The 27484-nt window shown below is 52.0% G+C and overlaps 1 protein-coding gene across 9 annotated transcripts in view; it reads right to left on the bottom strand.

The window, feature by feature from the left end:
* Positions 1-27484, bottom strand: part of NOS1AP (nitric oxide synthase 1 adaptor protein) — a 68093-nt gene that overhangs the window by 22380 nt on the left and 18229 nt on the right. For 2 of the 9 annotated variants that reach the window (XM_074597435.1, XM_074597431.1), the window contains exon 4: positions 17063-17134. In XM_074597435.1, coding sequence (XP_074453536.1) covers positions 17063-17077 — 15 coding nt within the window. In that variant the 5' untranslated portion in view covers positions 17078-17134. Of the gene's footprint in view, positions 1-17062; positions 17135-27156; positions 27435-27484 lie in introns of those variants that run through there. The other 7 variants (XM_074597428.1, XM_074597433.1, XM_074597430.1 and 4 more) reach the window with 7 other exon arrangements.

The following is a 27484-nucleotide window of genomic DNA, read 5'->3' as shown; positions in this document are numbered from 1 at the left end:
GTCAGCTCAGGCTAACGAAAGATGTGGCAGACTAACGACGGCTTTCCTGGCACTTTGGGGGGAGGAGCAGTCCTGCTCCCTTGATGAAGAATTAACTTATTACAAAATGACAGCAGAACTTGAGTTCAATCGGCACAGGCTTCACAGCTCCAAGAATTAACAACTCAGAGGGGAAAACCACACACTGCACAATTTCGGCTACTGAAAATACAGGGAATGAGAGAAAAATCTCAAAAATGTACAGGTCATCAGGTGTAACCTGCAGGAGGGAAGCCTGAGAAACCTTGCTGGGATCCTAACAGCAGTAATTGGGAGGAACGGCAAACAACAGCACCATGCAGGGGATGAGGATTTTGCTTTACTGAACCACACAAGGAAACAGCACCAACACTGGTGCTCTCGGGTGACTCCCAGCCACCTGCGGGCTGTGCGGGAAAGGGAACCAGAGAGGTAGATGGGTCTTTCCTGGATGAGAGTGCTGAGCCACCTCAGGGATGGGCACGGAAAGCAGGGAGCAGAAGGAGCAGGAAGGCAGCACCTGGTGCCCGATAGACCCTCATGGGGTAAACAACACCTGGAGCTCAGCGCTGGGTCCTGCGGGAGTGTTAGGAGCAGACCGCAGCCAGGAACATCTCTTCCCTCCTTTATTTCCTTCTGGTGCTTTGTTAATGGGAGGGTGAGCGTGACTTCCAGCGCTGGAGGGGGCTGCAGCATGCCAAGGCGGGCACCACAGTAAGCACAGGACCGTGAGGTGCCTTTGTGTCCTGTGAACCAACCGTTTCTTGGGCCAAAAGGCTGGGAAAGGCCATGCCTAGGTAAGGCACACACAGTACCCAGCTTACCAGGTGCACCGGTGCCATGCACTGGGCCTGGCGGCATGCATATAGGATGCATCAAACACAACCGTGCCTGATAAGGACAGGCAAACTGCAATGCCACTGTGCAGGATGAGCCAGAGATCTCATTAGAAACACACAGCACAAGCCCAGGCACACTTCTGTGGGCAAGGAAGAGGCACAGGGAAAGTCCTCCTGTATGAGTTTCAGCATGGAGTGCTGGTCATCCAACGGAGCCTAACCATTTTGGCTAAATGAGAGAACACAACCAGTATCTCTAAATAGAGTGGGAGAAACAAAAGAGCACTGGAGAGGAAAAAGGAATGATTCAGAATACAGCTTTGGCACAGCAGCAAACAGATGCAACCTGGCCAGGAGTAGCCTTGCAGATCAGAAGAGAGTCCCCGACCATCCAAGCCACACGGGGCTGGGAATAGCGGGGTGGTGTCCAGCACACAGCGGTCTGTGGCAGGGAACGGAGGCAGCAATTGTCCCGAGAGCCCGGCTGTCAGGCAGGCAGGGCAGCAGAGAGCCAGGGCTCCTGCCGGCGGGGTACCCAGGCGTGGAGCATCGCTCCCTCCAGCTGCCCTCCCTGCGGGTTGCTGCCCCAAAAGCAGAAAGGCCCCTGCCAGCCTGCCCCAGTGCATGTCTCCCTCACGCATTGCCCCAGCTCTACTGGGGCAGCAGCAGATATCGGAGGATAAAGTGGCTGGAAAGCAGGATACCTCCCAGGAGGGTGGTCAGCTTCATCCAAGAGGCATTTCTAAACAAGGCTTCAAAATATCAGACAGTCCACCATCTCTGGTCTGTGCTTTAAGCCCACAGGGGACTCAGGCTTGCTGGAAGGGAGTACAGTGGAATACCTGCTTAGCCTACTAATCTGATCATCAATAAATGGACTAAAACCCATTTTTAGAAGACTGCCTTAAGCTGCTCTACCAAAGAGCTGTGTATTGAGGACTCCCCTTTGCCATGGCCATGCAATCCATCCCTCTGTGGCTCCCATGAGGACACATTACCACCCTCATGCCCATGTGCAGCTGTAAGGTACACACCTGGCCACGGGCATGCCCATGCACCAGCAGGGTGCTCGCCTGTGGGATGCCAACCACAGCTCCCTGCTCCCTCCCAGGGTTGGGAGACAAAGAGGCAAGGACAGCCGGGAGATTCAGGGATCCCTGCAGCGCAGTCACTTTGCTTGCCCTCCCTTCTCCTCCTGCCAAAACTCAGGACAAAACCAGCCTGTAGCACTCCTGGCCGCAGAGGGGATGGCTTCCACCATGGGGCACAGAGTCACAGAGACGTTTGGGGGGCAGGATCAAGGTTCCCACTGGCTTCATTGGCAAACCACTGTCATGGCATGGGCAAACACCCTGGACACACCACTGCCATCCTGTCAGCTCGGGTTTGAGCTGCTCCTCAGGCGTACATCTCCTCCATCACCTTGCCTACACCCAAGCGCTGGTGATTTTGCCAGTAGCTAGACTTTAATGAAAGGTCACAGTAATTCGGAAGGGAGGGAGGAGTAATGAAGTATTGGATACTCATTCTTGGGCTTAACGATGCTTTTTAAAAACTCTTCCACAGTTCCTCAGAGTTTGCATTTGCACATATGGGAAAATGCAGCTCTGAGGTGCATGTGTTCATCTGAAATAAGACCTGATTTTGGTGTGTACTGACAAGGTCAGTGCCTATTTTCCCATGCAACTTCAGGTTTAATTTTGGTAACCGTCTGCAATGGTCATGAGTACTGATGGGTATAAATGGGCATCAGTCTAAAAATAGCCATGTTGTAAGAGCAGCGGAGCAGAGCTAGGGTTCCTGCTTTGAAACAATCCCTGGATCACAGCTTGCCCGTTTATCACACAAAATATGTTTCCCAATGACACTGAATACTTCACAATAAATTCCTTCTGCTCGGTTTTCTATTTCCAACCCTATAGCTGCCTTGATACACTTCCTCCAACCGCCTCTCACTGCCTCAAAGTTTCACTAGTTGAGCTGGCAAACTGGGACATGTATACCAGCCATCTTCCAGTCTGAGCGGTTTCACAGGAATCTCAGAGAAAAATCGGAACTAGTAAAAATTAAATCAATATCAATCATAAGGTTAAATGGATAAAGTTCCTCTAGGTAACACCTTATTCTCACCTCCTCTTTTGCAGACTTCCATTTACAAGATGATTTAATTCCCTTATAAGAAACCCTTAGGGGATCCACACTTCCCTGTCCCAGTCTTAAGGGGTTTTTTTTGTTTGTTTGTTTGTTGTTTTTCTTTTTTAAACCTTAAAATCAGAGATTTAGAGGAGATCTGAGACACATCACTATATCCTCCCCTCCCAAGACAGCTTGCAGCCCCTCTGCGTGCCATGTAAGCCCAGCGCTGTGCAGGGAGAGGGGATGTGGTGGCACCGGTGCACACAAGGGATGCAGCCAGCAATGCAGGACACCCCTCAGCTCCAACCAGCAGCTCACCAAAGCCAAGAACAGGTCCCTGCGCGCATGTTATTGTTCACTTCACTGGGGCTTAACTAATACAGAGCTTATAAGAGAAAGCCAGGGACCCTGTCCCAGCACAGCCATATCATTCTCCCCCTCCCCTTGCTCAGGTACATGCAGCAATGGCTCCAAGTGGGACCGACCACTCATGGGCTGGGAAAAGCAGCGTCTCTCAGCCAGGCATGAAGGTCAGTGGACACCATGCCGCAAGCTAGCCCACAGCCTTGCAAACATCTCTGAACCCCTTCTGGAAATCCAAGGAAGCGGTAACAGCACAGACGGGAGCAGCGTGGGAGGCAGCAAGCATCCACCTGCCTTCACACGCTGCCATCTCTGATGGCCAGGCGTAGCCCGTGCAAACTAACTGGTGCGTGGGTGTGTATGGGATACTGGTTGAACTGGCTGCAAAAATAACCAGGCTTTGAGCTGCTCCCTTCGGTTAATGTAAACAAGGAACAGGCTCTGTGCACGTCTGCTGGCACTGCTTTCGCACTGCTTTTTGCAGCCCTGGAGATAGAAGATGAGAGATGAGTTGTACCTGTTCTAATATTTACCACCTGTTGCCAAAATAAGCAGAAGCACATTCCTTGGAAACCTCACATCTGACTGGAATTTGTGGTATTTTTAATTAGATATGCATTGGTTGGACCTATGCAGGCAACGGCAGCGGGTGCACAAGCCATTTGGTGTCGGCTCCTTGCGATCGCCCTTTGAAGGGCATAAGAAGCTACAAGAGCCTAGAAATGGCCTCTCTTCATCCAGGCTACAGTGGGTTTGAACCCATGTGCTAGATGGCACTCAGCTTAAGGAAAAGCATTGCCATTTGCCGCAGTTTAGTCACACCCATTTACAGTAATCCCTAATTAAACTCCTGCTCTTTTCTGGCACCAGCAAGACCTGATGCCCTGGGGAACCTGGGAGCTGAGCAGTGCAGGTAGTGCCCAGCCGGGCACCTTCCTCCGCCCCAGCAGGAAAACAAAATTTCTGTGTTCAAGATTAGTTTTCTACCCCAAATGCTTTCTTTCTAAGACAGACCCTGCCTCAAGGCTGCTGAAATGACCCGCATGGAGGGGGCTGAAGACAGGACCGACACCACAGAAGAGCAGAGTCACCCCAAATCCACCCCAAGGGAGGTGACAAAGAGAGGGGCACCGTAAGAACACACCTGCACAGCGCTTCAGAAAGGTGTCAGCTCAGCAAAGAAAGTCAAATCAGAACACGGCAGGATTTCTGCCCCAAGCTGCGAAACACGGGATTTACTTTGGTATTTTTTAACTGCTCACCAAAGAGCTGTTCTCCACAGTTCCATAAAAAACTTGAGTAAGACCAGTTGAGAAGGCAGATGAGAACAGCCAGGCAGAAGAGCAATGATAAACTGAAGGAAGGCAGGCTGGTAAGACTGTAACTAAATCAGCAATTACGAAATTCAGACAATTAATAAAGAATGAATGAGCAGCAGCATTAAATGCTTAGCACATCAGAAACGAGCCTGCCCTCTGGGGCTCATTAGATACCGGCAGTGCTCAACAATGTTTCTGGGCTGTAACTGGAGAAAAGAGGTAGTTATTCATATCACACTTGTTTCATGGTTCCTATTTCAGCAATAACTAATGCAGGTATTAAAAATCATTCACTAAATTCTGTATTTTACAGTCAATATGTCTGAGTAATGTCCTTTAGAGAGATGCAGCACGAATTATAGACTTGGATCCTTGAAAAAAAATCCAAACTAATAAAAATTCCAAGGTTTTAGGTGGAGTTAGAAAACAGACAATACAGAACCTAATGTCAAGCAAAAGGACCACAGCATAGCACTAGTTCTATGCAAGTTGAGATCCTAAACTATCTCAATAAAATTAAAAGTGTACCACGCAAAGCTATTATGCTGGGTAAGAAACTTGGAGAATACATTGCTGTTTCACCCTTTGCACGCATTTTGACAAAAATGTTATCTATAACACCTCTACAGCCCCGATTAAGGCGACAAAATCCACCTCACTAGTGGATATCTGGCAAGATGATGGAGCAGATCTTCCTGGGATCTCTGCTAAGGCACATGGAAAATAAGGAGGTGACTGGTGACAGTCAACATGGCTTCACCAAAGGCAAGTCATGCCCGACAAATCTGGTGGCCTTCTATGATGTTGCCACAGCACTGGTAGATAAGGGGAGAGCAACCAACGTCATCTACCTGGATTTATGCAAAGCGTTTGACACTGTCCTGCACGACATCCTGGTCTCTAAATTGGAAAAGTATGGATTTGATGGACGGACCACTTGGTGGATAAGGAACTTGTTAAACGGCCGCACTCAAAGAGTTGTGGTCAATGGCTCAATGTCCAAGCGGAAACCAGTGACGAGTGGCCTTCCTCAGGGGTCAGTGCTGGGACCAGTGCTGTTTGACATCTTTGTTGGCGACATGGACAGTGGGATTGAGTGCACCCTCAGCAAGTTTGCCGACAACACCAAGCTGTGTGGTGTGGTCAACACGCCGGAGGGAAGGGATGCCATCCAGAGGGAACTGGACAGGCTTGAGAGGTGGGCACATGTGAACCTCATGAAGTTCAACCAGGCCAAGTGCAAGGTCCTGCACACAGACAGGGGCAATCCCAGGCACAAATACAGGCTGGGCAGAGAATGGCTTGAGAGCAGCCCTGAGGAAAAAGACTTGGGGGTGCTGGTGGACAAAAAGCTCAACATGAGCCGGCAATGTGTGCTTGCAGCCCAGAAAGCCAACCTTATCCTGGGCTGCATCAATAGAATAATGGCCAGCAGGGCGAGGGAGGTGATTCTACTCTGCTCTGGTGAGACCCCCCTGGAGTACTGCGTGGAGCTCTGGAGTCCTCATCACAAGAAGGACATGGATCTGTCGGAACAAGTCCAGACAAGGGCAACAAAGATGACCAGAGGGCTGGAGCACCTCTGCTGTGAGGACAGGCTGAGAGAGTTGGGATTCTTCAGCCTGGAGAAGAGAAGGCTCTGGGGAGACCTTATAGCGACCTTCCAGTACCTAAAGAGGGACACTTTATCAGGGAGCGTAGCAATAGGATGAAGGGCAACGGTTTTAAACTGAAAGAGGAGAGATTCAGATATTAGGAAGAAATTGTTCACTATGAGGGTGGTGAGACTCTGGTTGCCCCAAGAAGTTGTGGATGCCCCATCCCTGGAGGTGTTCAAGGCCAGGCTGGATGGGGTTTTGAGCAACCTGGTCTAGTGGGAGGTGTCCCTGCCCATGGCAGGGGGTTGGAACTAGGTGATCTTTAAGGTCCTTTCTAATCCATTCTATGATACCAAAAATGAAGCAATGACAGAGACAGAATGCCACTGTGCTCGCAGAAAACCCCACAGCAAGGAGAGCACAGCAGTGCTCACTTTTATCTAGTTCTGGAAGAAAACACACGGTATTTGCTATCCAAGTCAAGTGTACAAGAATTTGGCATCTACTCATTTCAGGTTGATTTTATGTGGCCTTGGCCAAGCAGGCTCCAAAAGGAAAAAGGAACAGAAGCTGCAACAATGAGATGCAGAAATGCATCCTAAAAAACCCCGGAGACATAGAAAGGTGTCATCCCAGTGGAAAGGACACTAGGAAGACAGTGTGGTCCTGGGCACACAAGCAGGGCAACATACAGCAAAGTAGAAACGTGAAATTACCTCAAACATAGCACTGTTGAAATCACAGCTAATAAAATACATCCTGACATAACATGTTCTGCTTTATCATACGCTTCAAAGAAGCAATAGAAAAGAGTTAACGAAAAGGCAGCAAGAACATGAGGCAGGTTTCCTAGACTCTTAAGTCCCAGAGATTAAAACAAACTTGGTCTATTTAGCTTATCCAAAGAGTAGGCTAGGAGGGGACTTTGTCCGCAGCTCAGACCTGGGACTCAGGGGCAGCTTCCTCACCTTGAAGGCTCTTTGACTTTAGCCTGGGAGTTGAAGTTGGATCCACCCAAACTACAGAAAGACTCGTCTTTTCACAGAGAGCACAGTGGGACCCGCACTCTGAATCACGCTCACCACCAGCTTTGGGCCAATTACTCTGTATTTCTCTTTTTTAAATATTGAGGATGTCTTAGCACATATGTAGAGGTCAGCAGAGATGTGCTCTTTGTGTTTGCAGTACTGGAGAGACACACACACATCCCCAGAGTTCCTGGGCATCAGGGAGTGTTTGAAGGTGTCCAGACCAATCCCATCCATCATGCTAAGAGGGAGCAAGAAAATGGCATCGGAGCAAAATGCCAAAACAAAACGTGAGGCATTAGAGGGAACAAGAAAGAGATGGCTCTCTATGATGCATATCCAAGAACAACACTGTAAAACATCACAGGTGGGTCTGTTTTCAGTTAAAGAGTTAAGCTGAAACGTAACCATCTTTGCTGAAGTTTCCTGCAGTGAATACCTGCTTCAGGCCGATTTTTGCAGCTTCTGCAGAAATGGATCAGTAGTTTCCACAGGGAAGCATATGGCAAGGAGAACTGGTTTGGTTGGGGTTTTTTTCCACCACGAAAAACTCATGCTGGTAAAGACAGAGAGACAGATCAAGAATCACTAGGATCCTCGTTCTCCATCAGGGAAGCCTGGCCTGAGAAGGAAACATTTTCTTCCCTGAAAATTCATCCAAATTTAGCGACATTCTTCATGGAGAGTCTTCCTCTGGGCAGACTTCACTCCAGCTTGGGAAAGCTCAGCCCCTCCAAAAATAACAGCACATCACTTCACCCACCGACTCTCATCCATGGCGACACCTGAGCAGCCGGGGACCGCGCCCCTGGCTGCAGTGCCATGCTGAGAAGCAGCAGCCCTTGCATGGCCATTGCAGCCTGCCCGGGGCGAGGAGATGCGGGCAGGAGGAGGCAGGAGACCTCCAGGGCTTTCATCGTGCTTTGTACACTACAGCCCTTCTCCCCTGGGACTGGGAGAGTGCTCAGCTCCTTTATCTTCTTCTCGGCTGTGCTTGTTTTTCTGCTGGCCTACAATAGACACATCCTTTCCTCCAGCTCCCTAATTAAAGGAGATCCATTCCACAGACCAGCTCACACAATAGCTTTTGCAGCCTCTCCTCTTAAACAGATGTGATCCTTTCCTCTGCTCCCGCATGCCGCAGGAACACACCGTAACACACACACACCCCGCCTTACAGCTCTCACAGCCACAAAACCCAGTGCCAAAATCCTTCTCACCTCGCCACAAGCTGCAAGGCGGGCTCTGATGCTGCTCTTCCCCTTCGGCCATTTGGTGTACAGCGTCGCCTGGAACAAACCTTCCTGCTGCACCAAGCCAAAACCACCAAGAATTAATTTTAGCAGGGAAGAAACCAGGGGCATGTGGCATTTTTTTTTTTTTTTTTTTTTGCAAGGTTGCAGCTCCAGGCTTTGCCTCTCTTCTCAGGTGATACAGCAGCGGAGAAGACTTCAACAAGTTAAATCAAGGGGTCCTTGGCCTTCAAGAACTGGCAGAGAAGCACAAGCTCAGAAAGGATCACACACAACAGCAGCATTTAAAGTGTTGACTTCAACTTTGTTCAATTTTAAATCAACCTGGTTCCCTGCGCAGGCATGCCTCCCTTGGAAGGAGCAAGTCTCTTAATCTCCCTGTGTCTCAGTTTCTCATCCATAAAATAGATATTAAATATTGCTTGATCCCTGACCTCATGCTTCTGAAGTTTTTTTACTCTTTGCTCTCCTTTTCCTAAGCTATTTCTCTCCTTAATCACAGAGCAAGAGACAGGTATCATCTCTGGACACGCTCACACCTGGCTGGAAGAGGCAGCTGCCCAGGACACGGCTGCCCGTGTTTCTTCTGCTCAGGTCCATGCAACATCAGCTTCAGCGGTCAGCACAAGGGAACGTTTGTAAAGAGTAAAGCACTGCCATGATGGCAGCAAACAGATGAAAGCCCTAATTTACTAAAAAACACAGGAAAATTCCATGTTGCAGTAAACCAGAAGACAAAACCTCCAATTAAAAGCAATGGCATGGGTGTGAGGAGACACAAACTCAAGGGACTGCAAAAGGGGGGTGGGTCCAGCTCTGGCCAGGAAAGTGCTGAGAGATGCCAGGATGAGTTGCAGACCCTGAAATCAGCCACATCCCAGCGTACTCCTCTCAAACCCATTTTCTCCTCTCAACAACCTCTCAGGTGCACCTGGAGCTTATTCCTATGCGCAGTTAGGAATTTACTCTAAAATGCAAAGGTAAGTGGAGATGGTTATCTTCGCTAGAAAGTTTCTAGCGGCAGAAGAGCCTGTCATCTCTCCATGACAGCGGTGGGGCTGAAGAGCACTGAGCTGGGTGTGTTATGGCTGGTGACACTGAACACAGCCCTTTGCCTCAATAACAATACTTTCTGCAGAGGTTTACACAAGTTAGAGGGTCAGGCAATCAAAGGCAGCTCTGTCACTTTGCAGAAGGAGCAGAGAGCTATCAAAGGACGATGGCTTCTGTAAGAACTCTTCAAACCCTCACAAACAGTAATTACCAGTGCTCTCATGACCCCAAAATCTCCCAGAACAAGCTGCAGACCTCACACTTGACAGCCAGGCTAAATTCAGTCATGCCTGTGAGCCAGAGCGTGCAACAATCGTTCCCTTCTAGGCAGGAGGAAAAGCCAGAGCGGGCACGCAGAGAGCAGGAGAGCCACCTCGGCATTACCAGCATTTGCGTGTGCTGCAGACCTTACGTGCGCTGCTGACCTTACGTGCGTCCGTGCCCCAGCTACGCTGTGTTCCTGCGGAAAACAAGGTTTACAACACTGGACCCCCTGCTCCTACTGCTGCTGAGCCCTGGCACTGAACTGGGCTGGCTGTGCTACAAAAACCACGTCTGCAACATGGGGAGCCTTCCAACACGGAAGGCCAGGGGCACCTCTCCATCATGCATTGACTCCTCTGCGTGTTCTCTGCTAGAGCCCAAGGGCTCAATGCTTGATTGAAGTAACATCGCCAAGGAAGAACAAACATGAAGCAGGAACAAGAGGAGGGGGCACAAAAGGGGACAGACATTTGTGAAATGACTTGACAGGCTCTCCATGAATTCAGAGAGGGCTTGGAGCTGGCAGAGCACTCCTGGGCTAGGAAGGAGTGATGCTGAAGGTCTGCCCTCTCCCCCACGTTCAGGGAGCCTGGCAGCCTCCCCATCCTCTCCCTTGAGCTCCCAGCAGATATTTGCCGATGGCTCAGATGATGGCATTGGCAAGCCAGTAACGTGACTCACCACAAGCACCTCTGGAGAAAGCCCCCAGACGGGGTGCGAGGTGAGTCACAGGGAGATGCCGTTGGCTCTTGGAGAAGGAAGAAAACCCAACCGAAGAAAGGCCAACCCAAGCAAACACAGGGCAAGGATGCAGACGGGGACATAGGGAACACAAGGCACTGCTGCCTCCCAGCTTTTTGCCAACAGCTTCAGTCCTGCCCTGGGCTCGGAGCCTACTTGGCTCCCAGCCCTCTCAAAGGCATTTGCCTGGCTACAGGCCAGCATCACCCACCAGGGGCATTGCTGCTTGAACTGGTATGTCCAGCACCAGTTGATGTGCTCCTGTCAGAGCCCTGAGCACCGCCTGCCCATGGGACTCTTGCCCAGAGGAGAAGTCCTGAGCTCCTCTGAGATACAGGAGGTATGGGGAAAACCACACAACAGCACGCACCTCCTGGCTCATCAGCCTTCTCAAAGCACGCTCCCCTGTCGAGGTTATGGTTTCCTTCATCCTCGCTGGCTCCACAACTAAGCTCTCTGTCCAGCTGGGAACCCCCTGCTCTTTCCCAGGCTGGACACCCTGCCACCAAGCTCTCCTCCCCACCACGCTTTGGAGCCTGGCCACAAGGGACATGCTGCTGCCCCAACCCTGACAGCGAACTTCTAGCTAGGGTATTGCTGGGAACCAAAAGGCAATGAGCTTATCACGACTTATTTATGAGGCCAGCTACCGGGTGAAGAGGAACATGCAGGGTGGTTGCAACTAGATGATTTGCAAGCTCCCTTTCAGCTCTAACCTTTCTATGAATTTATGCCTGTTCCTTGTCTCCTCAGGACCCATCAGGTCGCGTGTCTGTCTCAGACCAGTCATTCCTGCCACCGCATGACCCCACAAGCCCAGCAGACAGCTGGCACAGGCAGTACTTGCTCACGTCTGCCAGGGAGCACCTTCCCAAAGTCCATCTGGCAAGCAGTGGCAAAGCTCCATCCCTACTGGCCTTCCTCGGGGGCTCAGACCTCACTTTCCAGCGCTAATGGCTCACACTTCACACCTTCTTACCAGTTCAGATGCCTGCCCTCTGCCACACGGAGCCATTCACCTCCTTAAACTTGTAATTTTACTACATGTGCATTACGAGAGTGTACGTACAACTCACACTACTTAACGCTGCCAGTAACCTTCAAAGCTTCGCTGGAAAGCCCTCGCCACATCCTGCCCATGATATTAAAATGGACAGCAAAGCCAGGGCCACCACGCTTTGGCCAACTCTCCTGGAAAGCATGCCTCCCTTATGGGCAGTCTTAGTCAAAAGGCTGCTCCGGTGAATCTGAGTACTAATTTAACCAGTTTATTGATTAAATACTAACCACAGGATGAGATCCTGACCTACTTCATGCAATCAAGTAGGCGGCATGTTGATAGCAATATCAGACTAGCCGTTATTTTATTATGAAGTTAAGTGGCACTAGTGGTGAAGAGAGAAATGCAATGAACTTGCCCGGGAGCCTTCACCCTTCTTACTGCAACTGTCAGAGCACTGAAAGCGCCATTGAAATTATTACAGATATCCCTTTGGTTCCTCCCAGATCTAATACAACCTAATCTTGTTTATCTCGGATAATCATGTCAGGTCATTAGTGAGCCGATAATTCACCTCGCAGCGAGTGCCGTGACTTGGCCAAGAGCAGGCTGTGCTCTTCAGGCGGTCAAAGCCTGAGCATCTCCTGGCCAGCCTGCTGCCTGTGGTCCACATCCCCCCAGGCAGGGCTCATGCTCGCAGGGCCCGCTCACTCTCAAATCCTGCTCTGTTTTACCGCAGGGACAGCCAAGGCTGTGCTGCTTCTTGCACGATTAAATAAAAAATAAAAAAAAAAAGATGACACCATTATAAATGATCTAACACTTTTCTGAACTCGCCATTGTAGGAACAGAGGTATCTCGGAAATATTTCAACTGAAAGAGCTCAAAATCACTCCAGGTGCTCTACAGAAATAACTGGCCAAAGGCAGCAATTTTCACACCAGTTCGACTGTGCATGTGGCTTGCAGGATGCAAAATCTTCCCAGCTTGTTGAAATCCGGCAATTTTGCCAATTTGCTAAAATAGAGCTCAGCTATGCAAAGCAGCAGAAGTCCAACAAAATCAGATGTACCTGACAGAGTAGGAGGTGTAAAGGAGCTAGATTTTAAAGCGATTGAAATGCCTCCTTGTTTTGAGTCTGCAAAACTCAGATGGACACTTCCCAGAAACAGGCTTGCGGAAGACTTCCACAGAAGCAGCTTTTAATAAGTGCCTATGTAGGATTTCATCCCTCTGGCACCAAAGAAAACCTGTATTAAAGCTGCACTCAGCAATCCAAGCAGCAAAAAAAAGGATGATTGCAAATTCTCTAGAATGACCACACCAAATCCCAGCCAGGCAGCACTGCCTGCACTGGAGACATGCCAGGAACATAGACAGGAAAGCATTTGCACATATTTACATCATGAAAACATAAAAAAAAAAGATATACCGTTATCATTGTAATTTAGGGCCCTAAGTGCTCAGACAGTCTGAAAAAAGAAGAGAAGAGGAGAGAGGAGAGGAGAGAGGAGAGAGAGAAAAAGAAAAAGAAAAAGTGTGCCCTGCAGCTAGCTCAGGCACTTTAAACTGAAACCATCAACAACTCACTAGTCCTTAATGGTTAGGAAGGTGCATCAATTGGGCTCTTGCTCTCCAATGCTTTAACACCCTCTTCGGTAACTGATGGGTGTACAACCCATCCCAGACCATCATGGGTTCCCATCTGAATTTCTCAAGCTTTGACCGTGACCAGGGCAGAGCAGAAGAGTACTGTGGCGCCTGGGCTGCTGCTTCCCAGTAGAGTCAGGTCAAGGAAGGTCCCCCGGGCTCACACCAACAGGACAGGTTGGCTGCAGCTTTAATGAGCATTTAATTACTGCTGAGCTTGGGATCTTTTGGCATTCAGGTGCCCAATGGTAACTATCTGGACTTACAGATCAGTTCATCACACCTTGCATCCCGAGGAGCCAAGGAGGACTTTGAAGGCAAATCTACTCCAGCAGTTTAGGGCATGAAGCAACATGGACTTGTTCACCCTGCTGTGGGATGAGGAGGAGAAGGGGGTCAGTTGTATGAACATAAGCCCAGCCGCCTGCCAGGAAAGCAAGCCCTGGCCGACTGTATTTATTAGTACTGACGTGGCCATTGGTGCCCTGGAAAAGAGCTAGAAGATGTAGGCTCTGGAGGAAAGCTGCAGCAAACACTCAGAAAATTGCTGTCCAAGTGCATCCTTGACAGGGCCAACGTCCCAGTCCACCGAGTCCTTCCAGGGCCAGGGATTTGCACCAAGGTGCAGAGCATGACAGGGCTGCGTCCGCAGCAAGCCAGCCGGAGCAGGCAGGAAACGCAGGAAGGCAGAGGCAGCCAGCTGAGCACCTCCCCTTCCCTCCTCTCCCCCGAGCTGCGAGAATCCCGAGAATTCTCCAACATCCTCCTGCTTCTGGACAGAAACCGTCCCTCTGGAGAGCACCGTGAGGGTGGCCATGCTGCTGCCAGCCCTTCAGCAGCAGGAGGATGGGGACAGCATCCCTGCCCTGCAACATCGACTCCCTGGATAAAGTCCCTCTCAATCCAGATCCACGCAAGGGACCAAATTTGGGCTTGATATCTACATCTTGCTCTGGTGGAGCCATTCTGCCCACAACCTGTTGCTCTGCTTTGCTCTCAAGAGAGCAGCACCAGGGCAGCAGAGCGCAGCCAGAGCAAGAATCCCAGCAATGCTGGCTATGCCATGTCCTTCCTCTCTGCCCCCAGAGGGTCAGGTCTCCATCTAAACAGGAAGCCGGGATCAGCCAGGCCCCCGGCGCTCGCCCTCCGAGTCCCGAGTGTTGGGGAGCTGAGGGGAGGCAGTGCTGCAGGGAGATGCTGCGGCCTCATGGCCCCATCCCTCCCCAGCATGGGCAGTTACGGGGACTTCCAGGGGGCCCTCCCCCTCGAGACCCCTGCTGTGGGGCAGGGTGCTTCCTCACTTCTTTGTAGGGTCATTTTTTTCAACCATTTAGTAAATAGTGCCAAAGGCCAGTGAGCAGCTAGCGCAAAGGCAGCACTGAGAAAGGGGAGCCACAGTGGCAGAGGGGGGCAGAGAAGGTCCCCTTCCATCACTGGCAGCAAGTAACTCAGAACACGCCAGGACATAACGCTTCCACTCTAAACCAGGGACTGCATTAAAAACCATACAAACCTCAAGGTCAGGAGCTGCTTCACACACCACACACCAAACCACTGCAGCTTGCACTTGAACATCTCCCATCGCTGGCTTTCTGTGCCTAAATAAGCTTTTTCTTCCTCTGGTTTCCCCCAAGCCAATATTTTGGGAATCACTTTATTCCTTAAAGAACACAACTACCCTTCCGCTTTAAGAAGGACACGCATTCCTTGACCTCCAGCCAAATTCAAGCCAGCCTCCAGCACCCAGCCCAGCCAGCAAATGCCCTTGCAATGCTGCAGTAACTCTTGCTGCTGGGTGCAAGGCCAGCGCAAAACACGGGAAACCAGGGAAGGGCTTCATGTGTAAACTCCCATCAAACAAACCCTCCCGGCACCCTCTTCACAAACAGCACCCCGTGACAAATAAACAGACATTAAAAGTCTCCCTGGCAGAGGTGATCTGCAAACTCATGGCCTTTCAACGACTTGCATCTCTCTCATCTTACACTAGATCAAGGAAATTTGAGCACGTGTTTCAAACACATCATTCATCACGAGAAATCATTATTTTACCCTAATTTGTGTTCTTTCAGCCATTCAGAGCTTTATCTATGAACTGTCTAGACTATGCTTAAGTTTATACTGGTCAACAAAAAAACACAGTAGGGTTTATTTAAGCTCTGAAAGTTGTGCCAGTCCTCCCATACTGCTGCACAGTCATGTGATTTTGGGGCTGGAGTTGCATTCTTTCAAAAGTCTTATCTTGAAAGGCAGCAGAGGAAACAGCTGTTTATGAGAGCTCCTGATGGTATCACAGTTGTCCTGTCCCAAACCTCATTTGGAACCAACATGAGCAAACGTAATGCCATAAAGGACTTCCCAGCTTGGGCACCGGCCACAGCATTAACCACCACTGAGAGGACAGGGCAGTGGGTAGGAAAGCTGCTGAGAAAAGCTCACAAACTATTTACACGCTTAAATTTGAAACTTGCAAGCTGTGTCCGTGGAATATGATACTCCTCTCCTTGGGGTACACCACCCCTCTCCTCCTCTGGTGATAAGAGAAAATGAGATTATAGCAAGAGTCTGCAGGAGGGGCTGAGAGAGGAGCAGGGTGACAGCCAAGCTCTGGTAGGGCTGCTCAGCCACACGGGCTCGTGGGATCCCATGAGGCCACCAGAAAGGTAATTCATCCATTACTCAGCATCCCTGCAAGCATCCTCAGCTCCCTCAATTAAGAGTGTTATTTCCAGGAGAGAGCCATCCCTGGAAGACAGGGTAGACCTCTTGCTTGTGACCTATGGAACAGACCCAACTACCTGCGCCTGTGGCCACACAGTCCCAACTACCTATGCCTGTGGCCACACCACCATATACGTCAGACCAAGGTCCAGCCACCACCCAAAGGGCTGTCTCATGCGTCGAAGAGCAGTCAAGCTCCTGCTGTTTTGAGCCTGGGGGCAGCAACCTCACTGGGTGTGTGGTTCGCTCACCTCCCAGCCCACTCTTGAACACCTTCCAGTTGTGCAGGCGAGAGGGTGGGGAGCAGAGGAAAAGCTCCTCTCCTGGCTATCACCCAAGCATTATACGGAGAGATTGCCCCGTATCCTGACTACAAGTATTTTGGGAAGCCAGATGACTTCATTAGCAGCTGACATCCCCTGACCTACTTGCCATTAAACAAGCTCGCTGCTGGCCAGCACCAGAGCTCGTTACTCAGCACTTTAATTTGCACATTGCCGTTTACCAGGCACTAACCTGCTGGCACATCCAGGCAACACCTCTGTTTTCATGCAGCTGAAGCACTTAACACAAGAAGTAAAACACAAGCATACCTCTTCCACAAGTAGTTTGCTGTTACCTTTGAATTGGGACTCATACACGAGGAAATCCTCCGAATTTTGGACGGTTTCCATCCAGGGCCAGCAGCCCCACATCTCGCACCCACCTTCCACCCCATCCCTGCCTCTGCAGCACATGCTCCCGCACAGGACACAGAACCATGAGCATGGAGACAGCCCTGCTACCACTCGGGCTGCAGCTATCCCCAGCCATGGCATGCGGGATGCCCGGCTACCACGGGGGACGGCCAGCGCTGGGGATGCTCCAAATGTGATGATGTGGCACAAAGTCACAAGCTTGCAGTCACCAAGCCTGGGTTACATGGAGGTCTCCATGGAGAGAGTGACAGTGAAAAATACAGAGTTATTCATAACTTGGAGGATGGGACTTATGTGAGACAAGGCTGCAAGTGGAAACCGAGGAGCAGTGCCCCCACAACCCTGATGCACAAGGGGAAGGAGCATCCTCGCCACACTCACCCTGATCCGCCGCATGGCTGTCACGATCTCCACCCGACTGTTTGGCCGTGGCACATCCAGGCTCCCAATGTACTAGAGGGAAAGAAAGAACTGATTAGTTGAGTTTCCACAGCACTGGAAACCTCGTGGTCCTACCATGGCCTCGATGGCATCCCTGGATGGAACCAAGGGTCACTTCTGGGGTGTTTTGCCCACTGCACCCGAAGCCTTGCATGCCTCCCACCACAAAGCTGTTCTCTCACCACAAAATGTTTCAAGCATTCAGCAGCCCTTATTCTAACAATAAAATAACTTCACTAATCAGGCCAGCAGGACTCATTCATCTATGCCATGATCAAAGTACGTAGGTATAGGCCAATATCCCCTCAGCTGCACCGAGTCATCTATTATAGACCTGGATATTGGAATATCCCTAAAATAGCTGGGGCAACCTGTCCTGTGACAGGCCTTTCACTGCTTAATCACAGCCCTGCCAAACCCTTGGCTGTTTTTGCAGAGATGCTGAGCCTCCAGGCCAAGCCTCCAGAAGAAAGGAGCTGCTTTGCTATTCAAAGGGGACCAAAGGCAGCACTGCTGCAACCCAGCACAGAGAGACACCGAACAAAAACCTTTTTAAAAATAAAATGGAAGAGGGCAGATTCAGAAGAAGGATCAGAAAACAGACCAGCAATGAAGAGTCAATGTAGAGCGCTAAAAACGTGTAGTTAGAAGAAAAGCATTTTGAGTCTATTTACTAGCCCCCTGTGCTCCCACACTTCATCTCGACACGAGTGCTGACGTAACCCTCGGCAGCACAGCACGGGCACTGAAGCTGGCAGGGCTATACATCCCTGTGAATATGGCTATAACCTCTGCTGACACCATGAAAACCCAGGTCACCAGTTTCAAGCACCAGCATTGAGACGGGCGCTTAAATAGCCAAACACGTGTTAGGGGTGAGCGCACCGGCAGAGGCTGCAGAGAGGCGTTGTTCCTCACCCAGCATCACTGCGGGACTCCTAGCTGGGACACTGCTGCCACCTCTACTGATGGCACAGCACAGGGGCTGCAGGATCACCTCTAGGTTTTGTGTATGTGTGCCATCCCCGAAAGCCCTCCTCGCTAAACCTCTATGCCTGCACCCCGAACTCAGTGAGCGCCCCCCCCGCACAGCTCCTGCCTCAGGTGCAGATGGAGGCAGGCATCCAGCGACCAGCACCGGGCAGTCGGTGCTGAGAGTAGACGCAAAGAGAGAGGATATAAAAATAAATACCAAACAGCTGGCGTGTTCATCACATGCGGAGCAGGCTGCCATGATGCAGGGACGCTTTATGTAACTGGGAATTAAAGCCCGCGATGCCTGCCGCTGGCAGCAGCCGCATTAACTGCCCAGACCCCAGCTCCTGAATGCCCGACTGCAAAAGCACAAGTCTCAATAAGTTTTTAGTCACATCCCTTAAGCAGAGCCTTCCAACCCCTTCAAAGGTTCAGGTCACATTAAGAGAGGCATCCTTGACATCAATCAATTCCCTTTTCTTATATAAAGTCTGGAAATCACCAGTCAAAAGTAGGAGATGAGGAGGAGGGCTGAGGCAGCCAGATCCCTGAGCACACAGTCACCGTGCAGCACATAAGGGAAACGCCTTTCCCTGTCCTTCCCCACCAGGTGAACATCTTGGCTCCACTACACCTCTCCTTCTGAGCCTGCCCATGCCGCTCTTCTGCCAGGGACCACCCAGCACTGCTTCCCACTCACCTGCAAGGGAAACTTCTTAGCTTGAATTACAAGGAGGACAGACTTTTGCTAGCAAAGGCGACAGACAGGGGATGTCTCTCTTCTTCCATCTATGCCCAACGGCACCAAGTCCCTGCTGCTGGAGGGGTAATCGCTTTCCTTCTCCCTGTGTTTTCCTTGCACAGGCAAGCGCAGAGTACAGCCACATGCAAGGACAGGGCAAGCGGTGGCAGGAGCAGCTTGGCAGGAGACGGCCCCATCCACTGCTGGATCCCACAGCCACGTGAATTCAAACAATGCCAACCTTCTGGTTGACGACCACAACCTCGGCCAACAGCAACACTCATTCGTGTCCGGAATTGAGACAGTCAGGGTTGGGCCACCCCATAAGCGAGTGACAGAGAAGAAACCGGACACCACTTTGGACCTCCTTGGATGGCCCTCCTGGAAGACAGCACCAGCAGTAGGAAGTGTCTTGATGCCATCCTACCTATGCCCCTTAATTCAGCTATGCCCCTCCAGCCCATGCTTGCAAACACCTGAAACAGGGGGTTCAGGTCACAAAACATGCAGGATTCACCTTTGCTCCCAAACCTGGTCTCCCCAGCATCCTGCTGCATCCCACATCCCATGGGAGTGTGCCCCACCGAAGCCCACGGCACCTCCAGCCCCAGCGTAGGCTCACTTCACAGATTACTGTGCTCACAGCTCCAAAAACACCCACCCCTCCCTCTGCTCTGGAGGCAGGTATTTTTTTGCATGTTTCACAAAACTCAACAGATGGACAAAATCTCCCCAGATTATTTTTGCCTTCAGGGCAGAAATCACATATGGGAACTGCGCTGCAGAGGAGTAACCCTTCACAATGTGATGAGTATCCTCCCAAAAATGTGGACTTGGAGGTCAGCCTTTCAGCTAAACTACTATTTCCCAGGCAAGGAGTGGGGATGGCCAGAGAAACCACCCGTATTTACTAGTGATTTGCAGCTGATAAGTGCACCGAGGGCTGCTCCTGCTCTGCTCCCCTCCAGCCCTCCTACTCACAGCACCAACTTTCATTTCAGGAAGAGGTGTGGGAAAAAGCAGGGGAGGCAGATGCCAGCCACGGTGGTGGCCCTGGTCCCCGCAGGAGATGATGTCCCAGCTACCAGGTGTCAGACCAGCATCCGTCCCAGCAGGTCAATCCCACAGGAAAGGGAGGCAGCAGGGCCAGGGCTGAGCCCAGGGAGGAGAAAGGAAGGTGGCAGAGAGAAAAGGAAGGAAAATAAAGCTGTGTGAAAGAGAGCTGACAAAGAAAATAAACGTATGAAAGAACCCACCCTCCCCAAGCCACCGGGAACCAAGGAGGAAACCATATGTCCATATGCAGGATGTGGCTTTTCCAACTAATCACCTCCAGATATGTGGCCCCACCACCCTGCCAGGGGATGCAGGGGGAGAGGTGGAGCCCCCCACCTGCACCCAAGAGCCAGGCAGGACTAGGGGGTCACCAATCCCCGTGCTCTGAAGGCAGGGGACACAGCTAGGAGGGCAGTCTCAGGCAGCCCCCTCCTCCCCGACCCAATTAGGAGAAGAAAGGCCACCCACTCAGAGCCACGGTGAATGGGCAGCTGAGGGGGTCCCTTCTGTAACGAGGCGCTCTGGCAGCCCCACAAAGGCAGCCCTCGCATTGCAAACGGCCAGAGCCACTCGGGGCTGCATCACCCAGTGGCGTGGGCAGGCACAAAGCACCTATTCTGCAGGGTGCTCTCGGTCCCCTGTGCCCCCCACTGTTCCTCATCCCCGTGTGTGGGATCCAGCCTTCCAGCGGTCCTTCCAGAAAGAGCAGCCCCTCACTCTGCCATGGCACAGGCTTGGTGGCCATCACCCATTGGACTTCTCAGCACCCAAAGGGGGCTTGTGTGCTGTCCTCCTCCCATGCAAACAGGCTCCCCTTGTCTGTCACAGGCACAGCTGGAAGGAGCCCCCAGACACAGCCCACACCACACACCCTCCACCCATGGCTTACAAAAGACCTGTCCAGTTCAGGGAAATACCAGTCCTCCCGAGGCCAGAGGAAAAAAAAAAAAAACAAGAAAACAAAGGAGAGCATTTTGCCAAAGCAATGTTTGCACAAGTCACTCAGTTTCTCATTTTTCCTTGAGGTTGTTTAATATTGCTCATTTTCTGCTGTGTCAGAAATGACTTTTCTCAGAGAAGGTGCTTTTTATGTGACAGCAGGTGGCAGATATTTTCAGAAAACCGAAGGCCGATCACATCCCTGATGGGGGGACACCTTCCAAGGGGTGCTGATGAGATCCTTTGTGGGTGGTAGGCAGCAGTGGGCAGCGAAAGCCTTCCCAGAGAGAAGATGCCGCCTTCCCGAGGGAGGCACGCTGCTGCTCTGCCCACCCAATACTGTGTCCAAAGGTCAGGGCTGAAACATGCCCGACGTACAGGGGGAGTCTAGATTGGCCAGCTGACGCATTTCCAGCTTCGAAAGCCGCCCTGAGTCAGAGAGCTTGTCATGGATGAGGAGGCACTGCTTCTGCAAAAGAGCTGCAGGCAGGCAGCAGGGCAGCCAAAGGAGACACGCTGGCACCAGCTCCAGGCTGGGGCATCCCATCCTCAGGGCCAGGAGAACCTCATCCGAGCAGGGGGTCCTGCACCTGGGCTGAGGAGGGGTTACTGGAGGTACCAGCAGCTGAGTGGGAGGCATCAGATACTGGGCGTGAGGGTCCCAAGATTTCCAAAGAGTCCAGAGTGGCATGAGGCTGCACCAGGTACTGGGACATTGGCCCCATGACACACGGCTGTGCCACAAAGCAGGGGCCGAAGTGCTCGGGCACCAGTCCCCAGCCAGGTGCCCCAAGATCTGAAACCTCTTTATTTCCCCAGTGCCCAGGGAAACATCCAGCCTGGCTGATAAGGGCTTCTCCCCAAGCTGTCACCATCAGGGAAAGCAAGGAGAAATACTCTTCCTGGGTCTTTTGCTGTCCCAGTACTCCTGCTCTCCGGTCGCCCACACACAGCCCCTGCCCAGGGAGCCACAGGGCCGGGCTGGCACAGCCCTGGCTCTGCCCTGCACCCAGGAACACCCAGCCATGCTGGAAGCAAAGGGGGAAACTTTACTCAGACTGCAATGGTGCAGGCTCAGAGGCCAAAAGGGATGGAAAAGTTGAGATGTCAGCTGACTTCAATGGAAAAAAGTCCTGGCTTTCCAGCCTGAAGCCTGGCAGGAGGGTGCAGCAGGCTCTCTGCTGAGCTGGAGGTCTCCAGTCCTGCCCAGTCCTCCCTTAACCAGGCTCTGCACCCTGAGGACACCAGGGTGCACCCAGCCCTGGGACCCAGGTAGTTTAACGCAGCATGTCGGACCCAGAGCTACGCAACCCGACAGTGGGCATTAACGCAGGGACACCTCATGCCCGGCAGCACTGGTCAAGCTGATGCCCTAAGAATATTAGTGCTTACCTGCCTGCCTGAGCCTAGAAGCACTTGCAACTGCCTCTGAGCTGCACAGGGGCTCGAGTACCAGGAACACAGAGCTCTGGGGGGCCCAAGACAGGACCCCAGCCATGTACACTGTACACTGCACCCACCCTCCCCTCTCACTGGCCAAAATGGGGTTCACGCAATAAGGGCGGACACCTTTTGCAGCAGGATGCGGCCCTGCAGCAGGGACACCAGGACACAGAGCGAGGGGTTGCAGCAGGAGAGATGAAGTTTTTCCATGCCAAATAAAGCAAGGCTGTCCACTCACCCACGTTTCCATCCCCCCTGCCCAGCCATGCCACCCACAGCTGCCCCCCACACAGGGGCTGAGCTTCCTGCACATACACCCAGCTACAGCATTAACAGCCGCTCGTGTACGGGATCCGCACTTCAGCAGCCAGAGAGAAGGCCTGGGAGCATCCCACCCCCATCGCTTCTTCCTTGGGACCTTCTGGCATCTGCCAGTCCCATGCGCTGCCCAGCCGGTACCCACAGTCTGGGAACACACAGCTTTGCCAAATCCTGGCAAAGCTTATTTTTTTTTGCTAAGAGCTTCACTAAGCAACCTGTGAACTGACTTAACAAGTATGGCAGGAATACGCCACTGTTTCAGACGAGAACTTTTGTGGCACATGGGAAGGTTATTTATAGCCTCGAGCAAGCAATCCCAGGCTAAAAATCACACTGCAGCTTTGCTCTGGGCTGAGCAGCCCTGACAGAGCACACCGTACTCCAGAGCTGCCAGTACAAACAGCCCTCAAATAAAGCTGCCATGTCTCTCCCAGGCAGCTAAAGAGGTGCAGAGCTTCGTGAAACCTGTCTCTGGCTTCCCAGCCCTCCAGGAAAGGGAATCTCACTGGAAAGGGAGACTGAAGCAGAGGAGGGGAACTGAAGACCTCGATCGGAGCCACCTGCAACTCAACTCACTTCAAACGTTTTTATGTATGGTGCCTACATACATAAAAATATACACAAGAGTGGAAACACCCACGCATTTGCTGCTTAGTGTTCACCTGAGGCTATAACCCCTTTCCTGATAGAGTGATTATCTTTGCAGCAACCAGCAGGCACTGCCAGCGCTGGCAGCCTCAGGAACGTGGTGGCAGGTGGGCTGGAGAGGTCCACAGGAAGGGACATACTGGATCAGACTAAGTCTCCTTCATGTCCCATCTCCAAACATAGACAGCAGCAGATGCTCGGTTCAACTTCAGTTTCCCACACACAAAAGCAGAAAAAAGTACTGACAAATGACAGAAAATGCCTGGTTGCCAAGATCCCTTACATGAAAAAAAAAAAAAAAAAAAAAAAAAGCAGCCCACAAAAACCAACCACCACCCGAACCCAAAAACCCCACCTGCTGCCCAGAAGAACAGCAATCCCCGCCCGAACCTCCAGTCCCACATTTATCCGCAAAGAGGGCTGTTGTCAGAAAAGCTGGGTCTCAGCACATGGCTTGTCCCAGCCCACGGCAGTCACGGACTGCAGGCGATGGGTTTTCCCAAGGACCATGGTTTGCTTGGACAGGGATCTTCTGGGAGAAGGGACAGCTTCTTCCCTCACCTGCAGATAGGGGAGCAGCAGAGAGGGTCTTTGCACCCACCCCATCCCCCTTCATCGGGAACCATGTACATTAGGGCACTGCAAATGGATTAACAAGCCTCAGGACTGAAGGATTAACAGCTGTTTCCAAATAATGTGTATTTGGTAGGTGGGACCTTGCTCTGGACCACAAGATCTCCAGGGGAGGACAACAGCCCAGCCCAGTGAGCACCTGAGAGCTCACTGGGCTCTCAGGGGGGACCAGTAACAGCTTCTGTGTGCACCCCAGCATTCCAATGGGTAGGGGGTCCGGCAGTGCAGTGACAGGCTCCACCACCCTATTTAATTCCCTCCACATGCTGATCTTTCTGGAGGCATTGGACTAGCCTGAGTCATGATTTCTGAATGCACAGAATTGCTGGTGTTGCACAAGCTGGCCCTTGGTTTTGCAGCATCAAGGCTTTAGGAAGATAAGGAGTAAGCTCACATCTCCCTCCTCCTCACCCCGACCAGAGCAGAAATGCTGGGTGGAGAGGTGGAGGAGGACACAAGGAATCTTTACTCTCTACATACCCATTTATTTCACCAGGAAACAATTGCACAAGTGGCAACCTATGCCTCCTGCTCCCCTGCGCCATACTGCGGCTCCCAGCTCTTTCATCCAAATGCTTCAGCTAACTCAAGAGGCCAGGCTTTTGATTCTGTTCAACAATTCAGACCACAAGACGCAGAAGAAGGCAAATGCCCTGCCTTCCCTCAGAGCCAGCTCCCCCGATTCCCAGCAGCCCGGCCAAGGCACCTCAAGGACACAGAGGGGTTTGATGCCAAGAGGGGTGGCCAATGAAAACAGATCCAAAAGTGTGAAATGTATTACTCCTCCTAAGAAGATGGAGTGGGATTTTCAAACTATTGGATTTATCTCCAGAAAGTGGATTAACGTAATCCTTAGAGGACACTTCGCACAGACTCGGTATCCCTGTGCCAGAGCATATGGCTGCAAGTAGCTTCAGTGGGGACACAGGAGCAGCACAAGTCTCCTGATGGCATCGTGTGTGACAACAGTGATTGCCTCAGAGCGAGTCCATCCCTCCGTGCTTGAAAAGGGCCCAAATCCTTACTGCCCACAGCCACCCACCCTGGGACACTGGGACTGCCTCGGGCAAGAAGCAAGGGGAACATCAGCATGGATGCCAGCAGCTACGGATGAACCAAAACAGGCATTACATCCCCTATGTGTGCCATTTAAAGACAGAAGCAGACAGCATAGGCCTAAGTGTAAAAATACAATGAAAAATTAAAACAATAAATCAGCGCATACTGACTCAGGCCCGCGTTCCTCCCCTGCGGTGAGCCCCAAGCAAGCTCGTCAGGAACCCTGGGCTGCCAGAGCAGAGACCGCTGATCCGGCTGCTGAGGGCTGTAACACCAGGATCCCCGCCGCCCGCCCTATCAGCAATCCCAGGAGGCTTTTAGGAGACAGGCATGCGAGTCCAGGCACCCCAGATGAGCATTTTTCTTCTTTAATCTCCCCTCAAAGTTCTGCTCTAAATCAGACTTCCTCATTTTGTGACTCGCGCTGAGTGTCTGGCCAAAACAAGAGCCACGCGGGTTTAAGCGCTTGGGATTCTTGGGGATAAAAGGAACTAAAGGAGTGTAAGCATTTAATTAATCTCCAGCAATCTAATAAAAGGATGGAGTAATTGCCTAAGCCATCTGCATTCTGCATCTGGCATCAGGGGCTGGAGAGACCCAGAAATTCGGAAGCTGTGTTTTGTACAGATTGCACTTGGCATTAACGCACACCACAGGGCACAAAATAAGAGAAAGAGGAGCTAACAAAGACTAACGCACACCACCCCATTAATGCAGCCAGACCAGCAGCACGGAAAAGAGATGAGCCACGAGCAGACCGAGGAGCAACTGGAGCCCTGTCCCACTCCTCACCCCACAAGCTGGGCCACCCAGACCTGGTATGGAAGAGGCACAGCACTTGTGCCCAGGCACATGGGATTTAGAAGGGGAGATGCTTTGCAGCCCCCCCATGGGTGAGGGGTGAGCAGGCGCTGGCCGTAAAACAGCAATTGGCTCCAATAATCCAGGAGGGATGGGCTGCAAAGCTGAATTTGCACAGTCTTTCCCAGGAAAGAGTTGCAAAGCAGGTTTGAGTTTGCTCCATAAACAACTCCTCTGCTGTTTTGCTCTCTGCAGCACGGTGCCCACCGTCAGGCAGGCGATGGCCTTTGCAGAGGAACCCTCCCAGCTGCGAGAAGAGACGGAAACAACACAACTTTGGCACCCTCCAAGGAGCCGCAGCCTCGTCCCCCCGGGTCAGCACACAGGAATAGATGCCAAAGCTGTGATTCTTCCTCTGCCAGCACCCAAGCTCCAAGGACAACGGTGCGCGACAGATGCACAGTGCGCGACAGATGCCTCCCTCCCTGCCACTCAAGATCTGTTCAACACCAGTTTTTTTCCAAGTCAGGGAGTATTTTGTCAACGTGACAATCATCTCCCCAAGAAACAGGAAAAGGGGCAAGACTTTGAGTTTCCCCTTTTCAAATTTCCTGGACGGCTACTTCCCACTGTACTGCCGGCCAGCACTACCTGCTCAGGGCTGGGTAACACAGACAGGTAGCTTGGCTTTTTCCCAGCCTGCTGAGAGAGCGCAAGCACTCAGATTGTAGGAAGCCACAGTCTAAGTGGAGTGAAAGCCTGAAAGATCCTAAAATAAAAAAAAAAAAAAAATAATAAAAAATAGCGCTTCCTGCCAAATCCATTAGCAAGAATGGTTTATGTATGTAAGGAGAAATAACAAGCTTTTATTTCAGGCAGGCAGCCCTGACCTCTTGCACTGCACCGCAAGCAGCACGCAGTTCCTCCGTCTACTCACACGATGGGTTTATCCCATTTGGAGGAGCACAAGTGTGCAAGGCATCCTGCAGGACACCAACTATCCCCCATCACGCCAGTACTCCAGCACTACCCACAGTGCTGGAAAAGCAGAGAAAAGCCCAAGCCTTTCCCGGGAAGACGCACAGAGTACCTGTCTCTCCTGGGCCAACGTCCCCAAGCAACGCCATGCAGAGCAAGGAGACACACAGGGCCAAGGACGGAAAGCAGCAGGGCGACTCTGCTCCAGCTTGACCCACCTGTCCAGCTTCAACATCCTTATGGGATGGGTGGGAAGCCTCACCCAACTCTTTGCGGCTGAGTTTGGGGGACAGCCGGTACCCCAATGGGAAGGGCTCCCGGGGAAAGTGGAGAAAACCCAAGGCTATAGAAAAAGGCGACAGGGAACCCCGGGGAGTCGGGGGGTGCAAGGGCTGGGCAGGGACCCCCGCGGACCCCCCACCGGTCCCCCGCCGCCCACCTTAGCCTCGAAGCAGATGCCGTGCTGGAAGGCGTCTTCGTTGTGCAGGGGGATGCGGAGGTCGTGCCGGTCGTCCACCAGGTTGTACTTGGACTTGGCGGGCATGGCGGCCCCGCGGCGGCCGGGCTGCCCCTGCAGCGCGCCCGGCGCCGCCACCGCCGCGGAACCTCCGCCCCTCTCCGCCCGCCAGCCCCGGGGCGGGGACGCGCCGCCGCGGAGCGCGGAGGAAGGGCGGGCACGGGGCCGGCGGTGGGGGGTTGTCTGGAAGCGAACCCCCCCCCCCGCCACCTCTTCCAGAGGGGAGGAGCAGGGAAGTGTTAAAAAACGA

Source organism: Larus michahellis, chromosome 8 (genome assembly GCF_964199755.1).
Source record: "Larus michahellis chromosome 8, bLarMic1.1, whole genome shotgun sequence".
Classification (NCBI taxonomy): Eukaryota; Metazoa; Chordata; class Aves; order Charadriiformes; family Laridae; genus Larus; species Larus michahellis.
The sequence above is the reverse complement of the archived record's forward strand: the minus strand, read 5'-3'. Positions and strand labels throughout refer to the sequence as shown.